General features: G+C 49.8%; 7 protein-coding genes across 7 annotated transcripts; 1 reads left to right on the top strand and 6 right to left on the bottom strand.

Annotated features, from left to right (window-relative positions):
• Nucleotides 1-1,605: 1,605 nt before the first annotated feature.
• On the bottom strand, nt 1,606-1,929 carry PG998_000775 (uncharacterized protein; the record flags this gene model as incomplete). The annotated part of the gene is made up of 2 exons (XM_066867593.1): nt 1,606-1,742; nt 1,791-1,929. 2 exons carry the CDS (start codon nt 1,927-1,929, stop codon nt 1,606-1,608), a joined length of 276 nt encoding a protein of 91 aa, XP_066736008.1.
• Nucleotides 1,930-4,077: 2,148 nt separating this feature from the next.
• PG998_000774 (uncharacterized protein) lies at nt 4,078-5,201 on the bottom strand (the record flags this gene model as incomplete). The annotated part of the gene is made up of 2 exons (XM_066867592.1): nt 4,078-4,122; nt 4,458-5,201. The coding sequence occupies 2 exons, from the start codon at nt 5,199-5,201 to the stop codon at nt 4,078-4,080; spliced, it is 789 nt and encodes a 262-aa protein (XP_066736007.1).
• A 988-nt stretch (nt 5,202-6,189) lies between these two features.
• On the bottom strand, nt 6,190-7,275 carry PG998_000773 (uncharacterized protein; the record flags this gene model as incomplete). Its single annotated transcript, XM_066867591.1, has 3 exons — nt 6,190-6,595; nt 6,641-7,106; nt 7,164-7,275. The coding sequence occupies 3 exons, from the start codon at nt 7,273-7,275 to the stop codon at nt 6,190-6,192; spliced, it is 984 nt and encodes a 327-aa protein (XP_066736006.1).
• An 835-nt stretch (nt 7,276-8,110) lies between these two features.
• Nucleotides 8,111-9,898, bottom strand: PG998_000772 (uncharacterized protein; the record flags this gene model as incomplete). The annotated part of the gene is made up of 3 exons (XM_066867590.1): nt 8,111-8,929; nt 8,997-9,531; nt 9,627-9,898. 3 exons carry the CDS (start codon nt 9,896-9,898, stop codon nt 8,111-8,113), a joined length of 1,626 nt encoding a protein of 541 aa, XP_066736005.1.
• A 322-nt stretch (nt 9,899-10,220) lies between these two features.
• On the bottom strand, nt 10,221-11,462 carry PG998_000771 (uncharacterized protein; the record flags this gene model as incomplete). The annotated part of the gene is made up of 4 exons (XM_066867589.1): nt 10,221-10,438; nt 10,517-10,656; nt 10,702-11,266; nt 11,429-11,462. The coding sequence occupies 4 exons, from the start codon at nt 11,460-11,462 to the stop codon at nt 10,221-10,223; spliced, it is 957 nt and encodes a 318-aa protein (XP_066736004.1).
• A 517-nt stretch (nt 11,463-11,979) lies between these two features.
• Nucleotides 11,980-13,027, bottom strand: PG998_000770 (uncharacterized protein; the record flags this gene model as incomplete). Its single annotated transcript, XM_066867588.1, has 2 exons — nt 11,980-12,381; nt 12,428-13,027. 2 exons carry the CDS (start codon nt 13,025-13,027, stop codon nt 11,980-11,982), a joined length of 1,002 nt encoding a protein of 333 aa, XP_066736003.1.
• Nucleotides 13,028-15,154: 2,127 nt separating this feature from the next.
• PG998_000769 (uncharacterized protein) lies at nt 15,155-15,826 on the top strand (the record flags this gene model as incomplete). The annotated part of the gene is made up of 1 exon (XM_066867587.1): nt 15,155-15,826. The coding sequence occupies one exon, from the start codon at nt 15,155-15,157 to the stop codon at nt 15,824-15,826; it is 672 nt and encodes a 223-aa protein (XP_066736002.1).
• Nucleotides 15,827-16,601: the final 775 nt, after the last annotated feature.

Here is a 16,601-nt window from a genome sequence, read left to right as displayed (position 1 = left end):
GAGAGATCTCGCAGACTCGAGCTATGAGCGCCTCTTCATCCAAGTGGCTGGAACCCAGATTGATCAAGAAGATTTAACCTCCATCTTGCCTCCCCTGGAGACGAGATATTTCCGGAGCCAGTGCCATAGCCATCGTTGTTTTTCCGTTGCCCGGTTCACCACTCAGCAAGAAATTACAAGGTTGGCGAATATTGTTTCCTGCTTTCTGTCCCCCCTTTAGGTGCTTCGCGAGTCTTCTCTTGGCCTTCTCTACTTGGTCGGCAGACATGACCAATTCCCCAAGACGCTTCATTTGCTTCTGCAGCGGCAGGTTCCATCTATCTCTGCCGCCGTGGTAGAGAAGGGTATCATTCTGAGAAGGTGCAATTTTGTTGATCAAGTCGGCAATGCTACTGCCACGTATAGTTCATACCCTGAAACGTAGCTGCTTAAAAGGCGTGGCTGTTGATTTTGGGTTGGTTTCATCTTCTTTGAACAATTAAGGGTACTTGTAGCACATTGTCCCTAAGGGTGCCTTACAATGCACCATTTGTCGATCGAGCGAAGCATTGCGATTTCCAGACAGGTAACTCATATATAACTTTGAGTTGTTTCTAGTACAGATCCGGAATTCACGGTGTATTGAAAGCACCCGAAAATCTCCATGACTGACAGTCCCCTTAATTATCTCGTAAGTTTCATCGTCGTTGCTTATCTTAATATACGGCACTGACTGCCGTTAGTTTAGCGGGTAATAGAGCGGCTAAGAGAACATACAAATAACAGGATACTCAATCGAGAACCAGTAGATCAATAGCAAGTTCGCCACGAGCGCCAGGGGTATTCTGGTCCAGGTGTGCGCCCAAAGGCCATCGAGAAGCGGCCTCAGTTGTTCCAAATCGAAGGCTAAGTTCGCGGCTGCAGATGAGACGGCATACCACAACTACATCCCGCCGAAAATAGTCGCACGTCTGAGGAGTCTGGGGAACACGCGGCCTTATATGTGCAAATCAGGAGCAAACGCGTCATTTCTAGTAAGCAGGTCGCAAAGTATTACCACAACCGGTATTGAAATATGTATAACTTGCGGCTGTCCTGAACAAAAATGATCTCAACATTGAGAGTAAGGCAAAGTATGATTGCTAAGAAGAAGTTCGTGTTAGTGCGGGGAGGATGGCCTCGATATACCATGTGCCAATGACAGAGGTTGCTAGTGAAGGGGGAGACACGGAACATTGCCACGAGATCAGCTGTTTGGCTGCCACCTACTTTGGACACTTTGACTATGTCCTTAGTGCCACGTTCTCAGCCGCTGAAACCCGTCGGGCTGCCACTCGTACAGTTCTGTAGACAGGCTCAACCAGCTTCTCCCAGTGTCAACAAGCATGAGGGTCCAAGTCACCTGTTGAATACCCCCTTAGCTAGCGAGTATTAACCAAGCGAGAAGTCTCCTCTACGGTGTAATTTTGAGACTGGATCGACTGTGTAGAAACGCTTATAATTAGGCGTGAAGTGTATTATCACTGACATACTTGAACTCAGCATTTTCATTTAAGACTCGCGAAATTGCAAGTTTATATTAGTAAGTACCGAGCGAACAGTTCAAAAGACACGTATTTGCCACTTCTAGCCCCATATATTCTTTCCCTTGAGCCATTCCTCGGGTGAGTTGGATAACTCATCCAAATCTGATTGAGGTGTGCCATGTTTCTTCAACGCATCGAGCCATCGCTCCACTTCATCCTGGGTAGGTGGGCTCGTTCCTGAAAACCATTAGCTCTATGTGTAGCAAAGCGAAAGTAGCGTTTTACCGATGATGGAAAGTATATAACTCGAAGTGGAGGCATCGAAATAGCTCTGTGCCACGCTTTTACGGCAGTAATCTATGTGTTGTTTGGTGAAGAGCTCGTAATCCAGCTCCTGAGCTGCCTTTACTGATGGTGTGGTCATGGCTGTAATGCGACTAAAAGTGAACAAAGTTGTGAGTATGAGAGAAAAAGAAAATTGCTGGGAGGGGGGTCCCGGAGAAGTTCCCCTTATATATACCCGTTGCCGTTGGTATCGCTGTGACTCTGCTTTCCTAATTAGAATGGAAGAACATGCACATACATATAACCCGGTTCGCTTCGTTCGCTTCATTCTCTGGTGTTGTCTGACCGTCCGCATACCTATGTTCCAGCACATTCATGAGGCCAAGGGGCTTTAGCGAGGGGTTGAAACTAGTCCTATGACAAGCCTCGCTCTATGCTATTTTTGGCCGTGAGACCAAAATACATCAGTCCTAGCAGCGGGAAGGTCTGGAAGGGAATGGTTGCAGAAAGTCGGGTGTAATGGCATGCCGACAGATACTGACAGAAGGAACCTTGAACCAAGACATCATTCCACGCAGACGACAAACAAACCTCGTCCACCATGGATGCGGGTGATGACGAATCATAATCCAGATTCATCTATCTATTGCAGACACGCCTTGGCCCCGACCTTAAAAGGGGTTTTGGATTTTCCCGCTTTCTAGTCCTCTCTGATTGGCGGCAGCTTGCTCCATCACCAGGGTCTATCAATGACACAGCTACATAGTCAGCTACACTCAGTCATATGCATGAGGCTTGGCTTGCATGATTTTATCTCGGTGGTCTAGAAACGAGACATTCCCAGAGCCAGTGCCATAGCCCCTTATTTCCTGCAGCTAACGTACATGGTCCTCTAATTTGCCCCCTCGGCTTCTCGTACTCGATCTGTGCAGCAAAGTACGTCCACCAAACGTAGGTATGAAGGTACCCAAAACCTTGAATTCCCGTGAATTCTAGCCCCCAATCGTAAACCTCATCTAAACTGTCCCCTAGAGGTGGAGGTACGACCAACAGTTCTACAGGACGGCCATTTTTTTTTAGAGAGATTCGATTGGCCCACGGCCCAACAACGAGATACAACAACGTCAAAGTGAAGATCTTTAATTTATTCTAGTAATTATAGATTCTACCTGATAGTCGACGTGATAAGTCGCCACCCTTGTTGTAAGAGCAGCATAAAGTACACTGGAGGCGCATCACGGCAATAGGGCACCTATGATGGCGACAGGCAGGAACCTACCGGAGCATTGGAAGGTGGTCACCCCCTGAGGGGGGGCATCAACCTACTGGCTACCACTGGTGACTCGTTTAAGTCATGCATTTGTGGCTGTGACACTATGGGAAAATGTAAAGTGTTCTACTAAGGAATTTACCAGCTCCTGATCTTCGCTTACGCAAACTTGATTGTTATAATCACACCTTCGCATAACGACGGGAAGACCAAGGAATCATCGAGGAAATGTTACACATCATGACTTTGTAATGGAAAGTACCCAGGCCCTTGAACCCAACCACCCCTAAACCACCTTCTACTTCTCATCTGGGTTTAATTGGCACCAGGAGGAATCAAAGTTTTCTTAAGCGGCTGCTTCTTAGAAGTAAAGCCCGCTGGTCTCTTTGGGGCCCCTGGTGCAGCCCCATTCTGATTCTTAGACCTCGACTGAACGGAGCCGTACCGGTCTGGGAACCACATTTGGCACTCGTCGCAAGGTTCGTCGAGCCTAATGGTATGCCATATTTGCCGTTGTTCGCACGGTTTCTGTACGAAGCTGGCCGACGTGCAGTATTGTGCAAAAGTAAAAGTTGTATGTTGGCAGATGAAGGCATGCGCGTAATATTTACACATGGTTATTGTGTATGTAGATGGGTAGAAAGGATCTGGTGGCCGCAATGGTTTTGAGGAAAAGACGCGCAAAGGCGTGTTAGTCAAGTGCGTGGTTAAGTGTGCGTATAGATATGAAAGTGAATTTGCATGATGAAGATACAAGTGATGGAAATCTCAATGGGGCCCAAGCCGCCTGTTTAAATCCTCATGTAAGTATTCTAACGCTTAGCGATCCCAGGCACTGGAACTAATGAGAAGAAAGGGGGCTGGGGGTCTCACCAGAGAGGTCGCCAGGGGTCCTTGGAAATGGCGGTTACAGCAGCATTGCAGTTCTGCAGGACACTCCCCTTTAGGAGAGATTCGATTTTCCTACGGTCCAATAATGAAAGACTGTTGATTCATGCTAGCGATTCTAGAGTCCACCTAGCGGTCGATATGTCGAGCCGCCATCCTTGATGGAGAAGCAACCTATTAAGCAGCGTTTTGTCCTGATGTCTAACCTCTTCGGCAGCTCTATCCCAGAAGAGCCAGTACTCCCGTTTATGGTTCACGTCTCCGCCGCATTTTGGGTCGCTTCCAAGATGGCGATAATGTTGTCCAAGCACCTTTGACCATTCACCACTTTTCTCCTGTTCCACCAACTGTGCATCCTGGTCCGTGAGGGAAGTAAAGGAGCAGACGACAGCATCGAGGTTGTTCAATGCAGTCGAGCTGGCCCATTCCCAGCTCTCCGAGCCTCGAGGCTTAGTGAACATGCAGCGGTATTCCTGAAGCAAAAGATTGACGAATCCGCCGTGGCATACAACGACGATAGTTCGTCGTCCGTGTATGTTGCTTCCCAGGTGATCCACTTCTTTGGCAAGCCTGAGTAACCATCTCCTAGCCTCTATGACTCGGTTCTCCAGTTCATCGCGGTTCGGGAAGAGGTCAAGAGTGTGCGGCATGACTGGCCAATCGAGATTATTCATGTTCACGACCTGGTCCCTTGTGAGCGTCCCAGCATCTTCTTCACTTCCACCTCGGAGCTTCGTATAGGTATACGGTCTGCCCTCGCTTTGTTGAAAGTTAATTGGTTGGTCATACGGCCAAGGGGTAAGTTCTTGGAACTCAGGTCGGCAGTGGATCTTCGGCGGGTCAGTAAATGCGTCCGCGAGGATCTGTGCTGTCTGTATAGATCTAGCCGAACAAGAAGACACGATTGCGTGAACGTTCCGTAGTTTCGTGTGCCGAGTGAATTCGTGTATGCTCTTGATACCAAAGTCCGTGAGACCGTCCGGCCTCCACTCGCCGCTGTTGACGTTAGAAACAGCCTGCCCGTGGCGAACAAGAACGATATCAACGCCATCCATGCTCGCGAATTCAAAGTAGTCGACAGTTTTGAGGATGATTCGCAGTGGAACGATAAAGACGAAGGCGATAAAGAACGGTATACCGTAAAGTAGCGCTTTCGTGGAGGAGGCTACGAGATTTGCCAAGTGTGGGCGGCAGTCAAAGCTCTGGTTCTCTGTGTCCAGCCAGTCCCAAAGCCCCGAAAGGCTCGGATGCATCGAAGCCTGAACCATGTAACAGGCTAGGTGCGACACCACCCAAACCAGGTATCTCGCTAAGAGCCGAAGGTGAGTTTGGGAGGAAGAGGCATGTTCAACGTATTCATCTAGCAATGGCATTATCGATGGGGCACTGTGAGCAAGCGAGAAAGGAATTGGTAGCTCCCTGGTCACCGAAGCGCCGATGGCTCGCCTTTATGAAGAGCATGGACAATCAAGTACCAATGGCTGTCCGTGATGTGTTTTAGCATGCAGGTCGAAGGGCTCTGGCCTAAAAAGGGAGCCGTCAAAGTTTCCAGGGAGCGTACACGCCACTATTGCTACTAATGCATCTGTGTTGATTGATTGGCTGTCAGCTAAGGACTAGGGAAGGACTAGGGGCACACCCAGAGGGCTTTTTAAGCCATGCTGCAGAGTACAGCTTATGGGTTCATGTAGAAGGGCGTGATGAGAAAAACTACCATGTTCTTCAGGGTCTGATTACACTGACGAGCCCTATCGTAATCGACTAAAAATCGGTTCTGCAAGTTGTGGTTGCGATGACTACCCCCCAGATCAGTACTATCGCTGCCAATGGCATCCGTGTTAGTTGATTGGCTACCAGCTTTCACAGATTGCTAGGGAAGACTAAGGTGTAATAAGTGGAACTGCTATTCCCTAGGGCCTAGGTACACGAACGAGCTCCTCCGCGATCAACTAACAGTAAGCCCCACTTTCAGCGATTCTCAGCAATAACTCAGGCCCAAAACGCCCAACCGCACGGTCCATGTACAACTACACATCAGGAGCATGTTCGTGGCACAAAAGGCAGATCGAACAAATACCAAGATTGCCTTCATCTGGGAGAGGCGAATGAACTGAAATCCTGAGCAACCTGCTGGAAGAAGTTCGCCTCCAATCTCACTAGCCTATCTGCTAAGGCTCGATCTGTGGGCGGCAATATAGATGGGGGAAACACCTCGATGAACCTAACCTTTTGTGAGTGCAGTCAATGATACGAGGTAGGGAGAGCATACATTGTTGTTGGGGTTAGATCAAAGTTTTGTACACGTCCCTTATGAACACCAATAAGAGTCTTGGCCGCTTGACTAGCCCAGCAATGTACATATCGATGGTAACCATGCTCATTGTCCCAATGACGTGGCTGCCCCTCAAAGACAGATTCTGGCTTTCGCCCCAAGGTTGTGCATATTCGATTGGCCCCGTTGACCTGGTACAGAAGCCAGTAGTCAATCCAGGAAACCCGTGGCAGGTTGCAACCGATCGTCATATAGCACGTTTGGGGTTCCAACTCCGCGAGGATCCGGTCCTGAACTTCTTGGAGAGGAGTGGTGGTTACCACATCTCGGAGCTGTCGCTTGACGTGGACGGAAGAACCAAGTATATTGACATGCCTAGGTTCTATCAGCACGACTCATGATGCTCACGGGTCCACTTACATGAAAGCGAGGCCATCCGCCTCATAATTCAAAGCCTGCACGGTGTACATAGATGGCAGGGCGCATGGGACAGAAACGTGGGGACGGATAACAGAAGCGATAGCCTCATTGCGCAGATATTGTAGGTACGACTCAGGACTAGTCCATGGCGTTGGGTCCCGCTCCGGTTCGGGCTCAGGAGTGTAAGCGCACGGCGCATCATTGAATACTGGTTGAAATGAGCCGTTGATGAAGACCGGAACATACCAGTCATACAGGACAGGTTCAGGAGGGGTAAGTTCGCAGACGCCGGTAGGACTACCACGATTTCCAACTTCTAAAGCCGACGGAGTAGGCTGGGCCTGGAAAGTTGATGTCGCTTGTCGTCTTGTATCACGGAACGTGCAGTCCTTTCCTAGTTCATTACACTTCTTGCACTTTCCGTTGGTCTCCAAGGTACATCTAGTTTTGCGTTGTTTGCAATTGGCTTTGGAGACATGTTAGAAAATTTAATCGGTGGGAATCTCTCTTCGGGGGCACATACTGCATGCAATTCGGGCCTTCTCTTGCTTAGCCGGCATCGGAACTTTGGCAGACATACTGTTATGGGCTAGGACGAGATCTGAAGGTAATGGGGTCTGGCTTGAGACTCTCATGGTGGCTGGATGGCGACAGGCATATATAGACATCAGATGGACTTGCTGTTGCGTACGCTACTGTATTGTGATGGAAGAGGAAGGTATGGGGTCAGGTACCAGGAGAAGATGCATGCTAATCTTAGCACTTACTAATTTTTAACTGGACAGTTCGTCCATGTTGAGACCCCCCCTACCACTCCCACAGCAAACCCCTGTAATCACGTTATTGAAAAGACAGCCGCCATGGTGGGCTCACGTCAGCATCGAAGGCGATGTAATACCAGGGTGTAATTCGCGTCCTAGCTGTCATTGGGCGCTGACCGGCCTGGACCACAACGTACTTGTGGCTGCAACACGCCGTAGAATGTGGTACGCTTCAAGGGAGGTTGCAGCAGGTTAGCCTGGCTGATCTCGGGGTCACACCGGCTATTATTGGCGTGAGGGTGGATCATTGGCAAGGGTATGCGGACGCTGTAGGTCAGTGTCTGCATTATGTGGGAATGACGATGTTAACAAACACGCTTCTATGGAGGCATTCTAGTTGGTAGAGGAACGGAAGCAAGCAGCGGTGTATTAAAAAGTATAAACAATTAAAGCACTCATCCAACCCCCTTGAATATTGCAAGTAGAAGACAAAGGAGAGGCCAGCCAGAGCGGGAGCATCATGGGACTGCTATCGAAAATCCATGTTATACGATTGGCCAGTCCGTGGATCTGCCAAGCGGAGTAGCCATTTTAGGGGTGCGCTCGCGCATTGTAGCGTACCCAGGTCCAGGTCACGTCGACCACGAAACAAATCGACTTCGCGAAGGTGACAGCATCGATCCAATCTGGTCCACCTCCTCGGTCTGTGCTACTCTGAAATATTCCGAATCCCAGACACAACCTCTGTGATAATTTCGTGGAAATTACACCAGAGGACAAGGATGATCGTGCCATCAACCTCTGCGCCAAACATGGTATCGTATTCGCTCGTGGTGATCGTTTGAAACGTATGTCTCCGAAGAGCTCGCCCAATGATCCACAATTCCTCTTGGTTGAAAACCTTCCTATAGAGGTGCTCCAGCACAACTGCGATCTCAATGTTCGATATGACACTTTCCTCCCCATATCGAGCGCATTTGATGAAGTAAGAGCCCGGCAGGGCATCGTTTCTCTCCGACCCACGGGAGACCTGGAGGTCGAATCGAATCACCCTAAACTCCTCCCCTTCTTCCCAATCCTCCCAATTCTCCGATAGTTGCTTGAGCTGATCTGGTAGTGGCTCAATCCTTTTTGCCTTCGGCCCCCGTGACGTCGCCTCTTCGTGACGGGCTCCTACGGAGCGCCGCATGCTTTGGGCGGTACCCGTTGCCGCTCCGGAGAAATTCCGTTTCCTCTTGCTACGTAGCCGATACGGCGCGCTTTTCGCCTCTTCTGACACCATGATATGGTCCTCGACGACTTCACCATCTTGTTCAGCCTTTCCGGTTTTCAGACGCCCAATTTCATCATCCTGTTCCTTCTGTTTCTGCAGGGCCTTTTCGAGTTCCCGCTCTGCCGCCTCAGCGCGCTGCGTCTCCTCCGCTCGTTGAGCCTCGGCTGCTTTCGCCGAGTCGCAACATTCCTTAGCCCAACCAACTGCCATAAGTGTCTTCTCGTCTGCCGATGCCTTTTTTCTCTTCTGCGGCCTCTGCACGACCGATCGCCTCATTATTCAAACGTTGGGCCGTATTGATCTCTTCTGACTGTCTCATGACTTCCTGCTCCAGCCCCTTAACCCGTTCGGCCAGTCCTCGGGTTTGCTCTTCGGCTGCTTCCTTCTCGAAAGCCAGCATTTGGGCACGTTCTTGTTCCTTTGCGAGTTCCCGCTGTATTTCCAATTTGCCATGCTCGATCCCCCTGCTTACTTCCATCGCGGCGACCATTGTAGTCCGTTCTTCGTCAAGCTGCCGAACCCGTTCGTCCATCACCACCATTTGCTGCGTCAAGCTTTCGGCATGCTTGACTGCCTCATTCTTTTCCATTTCTAACCTACGAACGCATTCTCGTTCCTTTCCCACTTCGACCGTCAGCCTGTTCGACTCCGCCTCCGCCTTCTGTTTCTCGTCACATAGAGACTGAGTATGTGCTTTGAGCAGCTCTTCTACCGCCGTAACCACACTCTTGGGCTCGGAAACATAGAAAGAGGATTGAGTAGGCATCGGGCTCGGGAAAAGAGGATAGGAGGTAGAGTCTGAAGCATGGGAAGCCAACGGTTGCGCGACGTCCTGGGTGTGGACCAAGGGGGTACACCTTGGACCGTCGCAGCTGCTTGCATCGCTGCCTCATAAATTCGGGCATGTGTTGGAGTTTTATTGTGCCGGATTAGCAGGCTAGGCCGATCGAACGTCTTGTTGCAGCATCCACAGTGGTTGTATTTGGCTGTGCCAGGATGGGGAGCATTGGTAAATGGGCTTATGTCGAGTCCTTGGAGCACATTGGGATCGAGACCGCCAGTGTTGTCCGCCGTATTAGCCATGAGGGTGGAAGGAGCCCTGATGTCAAAGGCAGTTGAAACTTGCGGACCAGTAGTTGAGGAGCCTGAATGGCCTGAAGGGGCGTGGCCTGTATATGAGCTATGGTAAGTGGGGTTTTCGCCAGGTGTATGTTCTTGCTCCATGGCCGATATGTGCGGCGAGAGCGATGACTTCTGTGGAAGGAGATGTTCGGAGATTCTATTATCGGGTGATGAGGGTATATATGTCCTTAGGGTTGTAAGATTTCGTATCATTGTAACGCTACCGGGATACCCGACATCAGCACTTTGGCCAGTGGTAGAGCCAATACCCTTGCAGCAAGCCACATCTCCTATGAAAAATAAAACGATCGGGTAGGAGAGCATGTTCGTATCTGCGTAATCTAAGTACCAGCCAGAAGTCGATACAATCGACAAGCGAGTTCCTGTTCTGTTGAGGGCACTTTAATTGGCAGACCAACTTTCCTTAGACCTCGTTGCCAGGGTTGGATGCCTCTGGCAGCAACTGGGTAGTTTCGTTCGCCTCTGTCTTTGGTGCGTCCGTCTTTATACTAGCCACGCCTCGATACATTTCCATGATCTTGCCGACTGGGGCCCAGCATCCGCAGAGTTTGTCCATAGTAGAGTCTATCGAGGTCACATCTTTAATGACCAAGCCAACCGTATTCCTTGGTATGTATGAAGCTGTAAAATTCAAACAGAGTAACAAAGTAGCAATCCATACTGCTTTCCGAAGAGATTGGATAACAAGAAGCTGCATACTCGAATGAAGATAGATTTCCCCTGCCCGAGGCCAAGAAGGCAACGCCGGAAGCTTCTCAGGAGTACGCCACTCAGTAGTAGCCGCAGAAGCGGGCTGGTCCGTAGGGCGCGGGTTCGTGGGGGCTGCTTCATCGTAAAAACTGTATGGTTAGTCGTTATTTCAGATTGCGTGTCAATGTACTCACTATGAGTGATTGATGGTAGTCTTGTTCGTAAACTTCGCCTCGTTTCCTGCTAGTTCTCCAGACACCCATCGAGACATTATGTTGACGAAGAAAACAGCACAAAACCCAACCAGGCCGTGCAATGGACCCAATGTCTGAGCCAGGAAAATCGCAATCAAGGTCAATTTAAATTCTCCCCGCAAGAAAGTTCCCAGACTGCTACTCTTCTTCAAGGCTGCCATCTTCTCGCGGTCGAAGTTGATGGGACGAAGACGACTGTACATGAACACTTCCGTTATCAACGTGGCCACCAGCCATATTTGATCAAATAAGCTGTCGAGAACCAGGCTTATGATCATGCCTAAGCAGACTGTCCAGTGGTCGCCGTATTTTTGCGACATCAGAGGAAGTAGTACACGCTGTAAGGCCACTTGTGCTGCCGAAACACCGAAGGACAAGACGACCGCGATCCAGATGTACGACTCGGCAACGAGACACAGCCAGGCCCGCAAGTACATGAGCATCTTCGATAGCCTCCAAGCTGCTTGCTTGAATGACTCCAATGATCTCGACTTCCAACAGAAGCCTAATTTTGGTAGATTAGTCATTATGCAATGGGTATTGCGTGAGTTTTGCGGTTATAGACGTGATGTGAGAAATGCTAGTTGCTGGTAGAAGTGGAAGAAGTTGAATCAGCGGAATGATTTCATAGTGTAGCGCCTCACCACGAGATGAGAGGAGAACTGACGGCCATTGGCAACACTGAGAAGCGAGGAAGGCATTATGATTTTCAGTGTGGCGTCCGACCTTGCCCTCCCTATAGTTGGGTGCCAGATAGGGTATCCGCGAGCGCAGCGTATAGCCGTTTCATCCGGCAGTGCATGATGGGTGCTAGACGCAACCCGTCTCCGAGGTAGCTGCATAAGAACCGGCCGAAACAGTCACCTGTTAGAATCACGGTAGGCAAAGATCGTGGTAAATCCTACAACACACTGGCTGCTAGGTGACAGAGTTCATCGATGATAAAAGCTTCCCCTGGAAGGATATATATATACATATATACGAATACAACATTCATTGCCACCTGAGTACCACGACGAGGCTCCACCTCAACAATATATCAGACTGCTTTAGACCACCCCTGCGCATGCCCATATACTGGCCGGGCGAAAGTGCAGCTAAGCGAGCGGCTGTGTTGCCTGGCCGGGGAGTGTAAAACATACATATTATTAAACCATGATATATAACGTTGACACCTCGCCTCAAACGACTATAACAATTAATGCCTGAATAAGGTTGCTAAACCAGGTTTCTGACTTCCATATGAGCGATTTGGGTGAATGGATTACCCGTCTCCCACTCTTGCATAAATAAAAAATCGTGTTCTCTTGCAAACAAGAAGGCTTCATCTCTCGATACTACCGGTTGCCGCCCTGGCGCCAGTGCAGCATAGAGGATGGTCGTAGGATTGGGAGTAGAATTGTTGTTAGACTTTTCTACCATTACCTTGAGTTTATCGAAAGACTTTTGGCTTGCGGCGTCGTACACAAGGATATGGTGAGGGTTTGTCTCCCACCACTCCTGTAAATATCTGGCGTGCTCTGGAAGGTCGCAGCCACCTGTGTCATGGATTTCAAGGTCCACCGTCTTCCCACGGACGCTCAGTTGGATTTTGTGTGAATCTTCGAGGGTTTGATAATACTGCAAGGGTCAGCCAAATACACTGTATAATTAAGCATGCTCTTACCTCGGTGGAGGGTTTCCCTAGCCCATACTGCATAACAACTCTGGTCTTCCCAGCACGTTTTGGCCCTATAACAGCGACACGAACCCCCCGAATAGTTGCGGTAGAAATACTCAGCATTAGCTCAATACCGGGTTGTCGGGAGGATCCTGGATACCATGGGCTGTTCTGAACTGGGCTCTGAAGGATCGGGCTCTGAACAACCAGGTCACCAACATCACGGGCTTGAGATGGGCTTTGAACTCCTACTCCTAGATTCCACCATGCGTCGTCCTGGGGACCTGGGCTCCGAGTAATCAGGTCAAGACTCCCGGTTCGACACCAGGTTTGAAATACTGCCAAGGAGATGATAAGGATGATGCAAAGCAAGCATTGCGCAGCTGCTTGTTGCGGTGCCCCAGCGAGTCCGATTGACCCAGCAAGGGTGCAAGCACCAACAATCCCAAGGAAACGCGACCGCTTGTCAAAGGAGGACCGGACTCCACGCATATATGCCCATATCATAACAGTGGCAAAGGTAGCGTGGGGAATGACAACTATCGCCGACAGGACCTCGATTTGCCATTTTACTAGCAGCAAAAGCCCAAGGCCCACGAAACCCATTTGGAAGACTATCCCACAAATCTTATAGTGTAGCCCTAAGGCGTTGATTATAGGATATAAGACCTCAAGAATCTGCAAACATGTGAGATGCTATCCGCGTATGTGGATGGTTGGATTACCTCAGTGGAACAAATGGAAAATAAGGAGCTAATCTTCGAGCCCATAATCATGGCCGTTGCGATAATTGGAGACAAATAGGAGGCCAGGATTAAGAACACAAGCCCGATAAGCGCGAAGCAACAGCTCAGGGCGACAATGACCCAAAGTCGAGAGCGATCACGTGTATGCAGGATACCTCGGAACTTCAGCCAGAGGTAAATGCATTGGAAGAGTACCACGACTCCGTACGCAAAGGCTGCGTCGATGAACTGGGGTGTGCTATGAGAAATATCCATCGGAGTGAGTCTTGAGCGGCGGTGAGTTGCAAGACAACTGAAGTGGCTGGCAAGGGCAGTGAGACAGTACAAGGGCAGACAAGGCAACCAGATGCTTCAGTTCAGTGAGCAAGGTATACAGGGCAGACAAGGCAGGCGAGGACTTGGGCCATTGTTGCATGCCACCCAGGGGTGACTGAGGTTTATATCCAAGTTACGCGACGCGACAGAACCATCGATCCTAGAGCTCATATTGTCGGTGATCTAATCAGAAGAGATTGAGGCAAGATGTAGCTAACGTCTCGTCCAAGAACAGCTACCAGTACTCATGTAGCGGAACGTTAGCTAAGACGATTCTCCTGTAAGTAGGTGGAGCTCAGTCAGGATGCAAGTGTACAAGGAAAAGAAACCGGGGTCGTCCCCCGGGTCAGAATAGACTTGGCGGCGTTGTTCAGATAGATGCATATAGCGTGATGAAGCTGCACTAGACCCAATTGGTTTCCAGGTCGAACCTGGTAACTAATTAGACAAGTAGACGCCTGGTCTGGATGAGTGATTCCTGACTCTGTTTCCTTAACCAAGATGGAAGGCTGTTTTCGGGTCGATCGCAGAGATCAAAACGCTGTTGATTTGAGGAAAGAATATGCTGCTTTACAGGATGAAAATGCCGCCTTACGAACTCAGGTCAAACAGCTGAAGGAGCAGCTGTTGCAGTACCAAAACTTCTCGCAGCACCACTTACCGCCCCCTGATATTCCAACGATCATCTTACGGCAACATGACTTGGAAGAGCAACTGCCGCACGACGAACAACCTTCGACACAGCATCAACAACAACTACCGTCTGCTCCAAGCTCCAAAGCCGTGGCCATCCAGAGACAGGCATCAAAGACACAGGAGACACAGATATTGCCAAACACGCCAGTATCCGAAAAGCCAGATGGGTCACAAAAGGCGCAGAGCAAGCCACAGAAAAAAAAGAAGAGATTGTGGGAGCCGTCGGCACGAGGTTTCATAAATACGGTCCCATCCTCTGCAAAATATTGGTATCAGAAAGCAAAGAAGACCGAGCTGTGTACCCTAGATCAGATCACCGTCGCTTTTCGAATCATAACACTCCGCCAGACTTACATTCGGCTTCCATCGCCATCACTACCGCTAGAAGCGACATCCCAGAATACGCTTGAGGCGACCCATACCACTCTTGAAGCGTATATCAATCTCCAGCACGCACTCGGGGAAAAGAAGGAATTCTCAAAACAGATTTACTACTATGGTCGTCTGCTTATGTTCTCTATGTGTCGCGTGGCCTGCGTGGACATGAGTGCGGGGGAGGCAGACATATTCATCAAGAAATGCTTCCAAACATCGAACACCCGGTCGGGAAAGTATTTGAAGTCGCAATGCGCTGCTGCCCGTTGGGCAGCCCAACTGATCGAAACACTGGAAGCCACATTCGGTGAGCGGGCTTCTCTGCTGTTCCTGCTTTGTAAGTCCACAATGCACCACAGTGGTCGATAAGCTAAGATTGGCAGATGGTCCGCCGATGGACGTGTATCGCAAGTGGTCGGAAAGCGCCAAATCCAAACCGTATCTTGTCCACCAGCTTGAGGAAAAATTGGGTAAATTCAGAGTAGAAGACACCAGTTTATTCTTTTCGCCTGCCTTCTTGATTGCGTACCTCGGACCGTGGGCGTAAGTGCGACTGTGCCGGGAGTTTTTGTCGTATGCTGACTGCCTCATCAGTCTAGATATGGTCAACAAAGGCTTAAAGACCAGCCTCAGCAAAGAAGAATATGAACGAAGAGCCAGGGCCGCTGACGAATTGCTAGCCACAGACCTCCGAAGCCGCGAACGATGCACACCGGAGACGGACGCTGGGAACGAGGAAGTCTTGTCAAACCCCCCGGCCCCCGCCATTACCCAAAGCAGGGACAACGAGCCTACCATCCCGCCTCTTGCTAAGAGTAGAAAGCGGGAAGGGTACAATCTGGATAGCAGCACCAATAAACGGAAGCGAACGGAACCCACCGAGCCGCCAACGCCTCCCCAGGAGAAGGATGCATCAAACGTGGACTCCAGTCAACCCTGTAGTCCGTCTACGTACAGCGATAGAGACGGAGCGCGGTTAGGCTTGCAACCCGCCCAACAATCTGGAACGGCTCTCCCCGACATCACGGCTCCAGAGGTAACTCTGCGCGATGGGTCTCTTGTCTCGTTACCTGCGTTGCAGCTGGACAGGCAAGAACCTGGTGGAACGGGACAATTCGAGTCTCAGGTTACGGATGAAGAACCCCAGGCTGCGGATGAAGAATCTCAGGTTGCGAATGATCGTGAAGGACTCTTCAATGACGCGTTTTGGGGAATATCGGGAGGTTACTCAACCAGCAATCTAGATACAGAGGCTCAACTAGGGCCACTTTAGGCATTGATAGCTACTTTTCTGGGAGTTTGGGATCTTGTACAACTCTCATGAGTGTAAAATCAAGCGGTTGACCAATTGACCTAATGCGGATGCCATCTTGGGCAACAAGAACATGGCCTTCCTCCCATTTAAGAGGCTTCCACCCGGTGACCTCGTCGTTTTTCGGTGGTTCCCCTTCGTAGTAATAAACACATGTAGCTGTTGAAAGCGGGACCAGCGCCGCCAAATCTTCTGGGTCTATCCTTAGGGTATCGTCATTCTTGAGACGGTAAGACGCTGCACGAAACCAAGGACTATCGATGTGGTGTTTTTTTGCCCACTCGAAAAGAAAATTGCGCTAAACAGTCAGCGTATTCCCAAGAATGGATCAAGTGAACGTACGACAGTGTTCTTAGCTATTATCGCGTTGTGTTGCCGGCTCTCTGTATGTGGTAGTTGGAGAAGGTCCACACAAGAGGCCTTGTCACGATTCTGCCCATTCTCGGCTTCAGCACCGTCATCCGGTGGGTTTTTCAAAGGTAGGCCGAATTTCTCATCTAGTTGAAAAGTTTGAATGTTCGGCATGGTATTATATGTAGTGCGAGCTGTTTCTTGCCAAGGCCAACAAATATAAAAGAGTGTCTTGAAGTTGCATAGTTATCATAAGATACACAAATGCGACTCGTAAGTCATAGAAGCACCCCGCAGAGGCGCTAATCCGAGAAGGTTTAGCCACGAACATAATTATTCTGAACAGAATCTCGCTCTACACCGTAGTTGCCCCTCTCCCCCAGGT

The sequence above is a fragment of the Apiospora kogelbergensis genome, assembly GCF_038363985.1.
Source record: "Apiospora kogelbergensis strain CBS 113332 chromosome Unknown utg000001l_segment0_segment0, whole genome shotgun sequence".
Lineage (NCBI taxonomy): Eukaryota > Fungi > Ascomycota > Sordariomycetes > Amphisphaeriales > Apiosporaceae > Apiospora > Apiospora kogelbergensis.
Note: the sequence above shows the minus strand (reverse complement) of the source record. Positions and strands in the feature narration are given on the sequence as shown.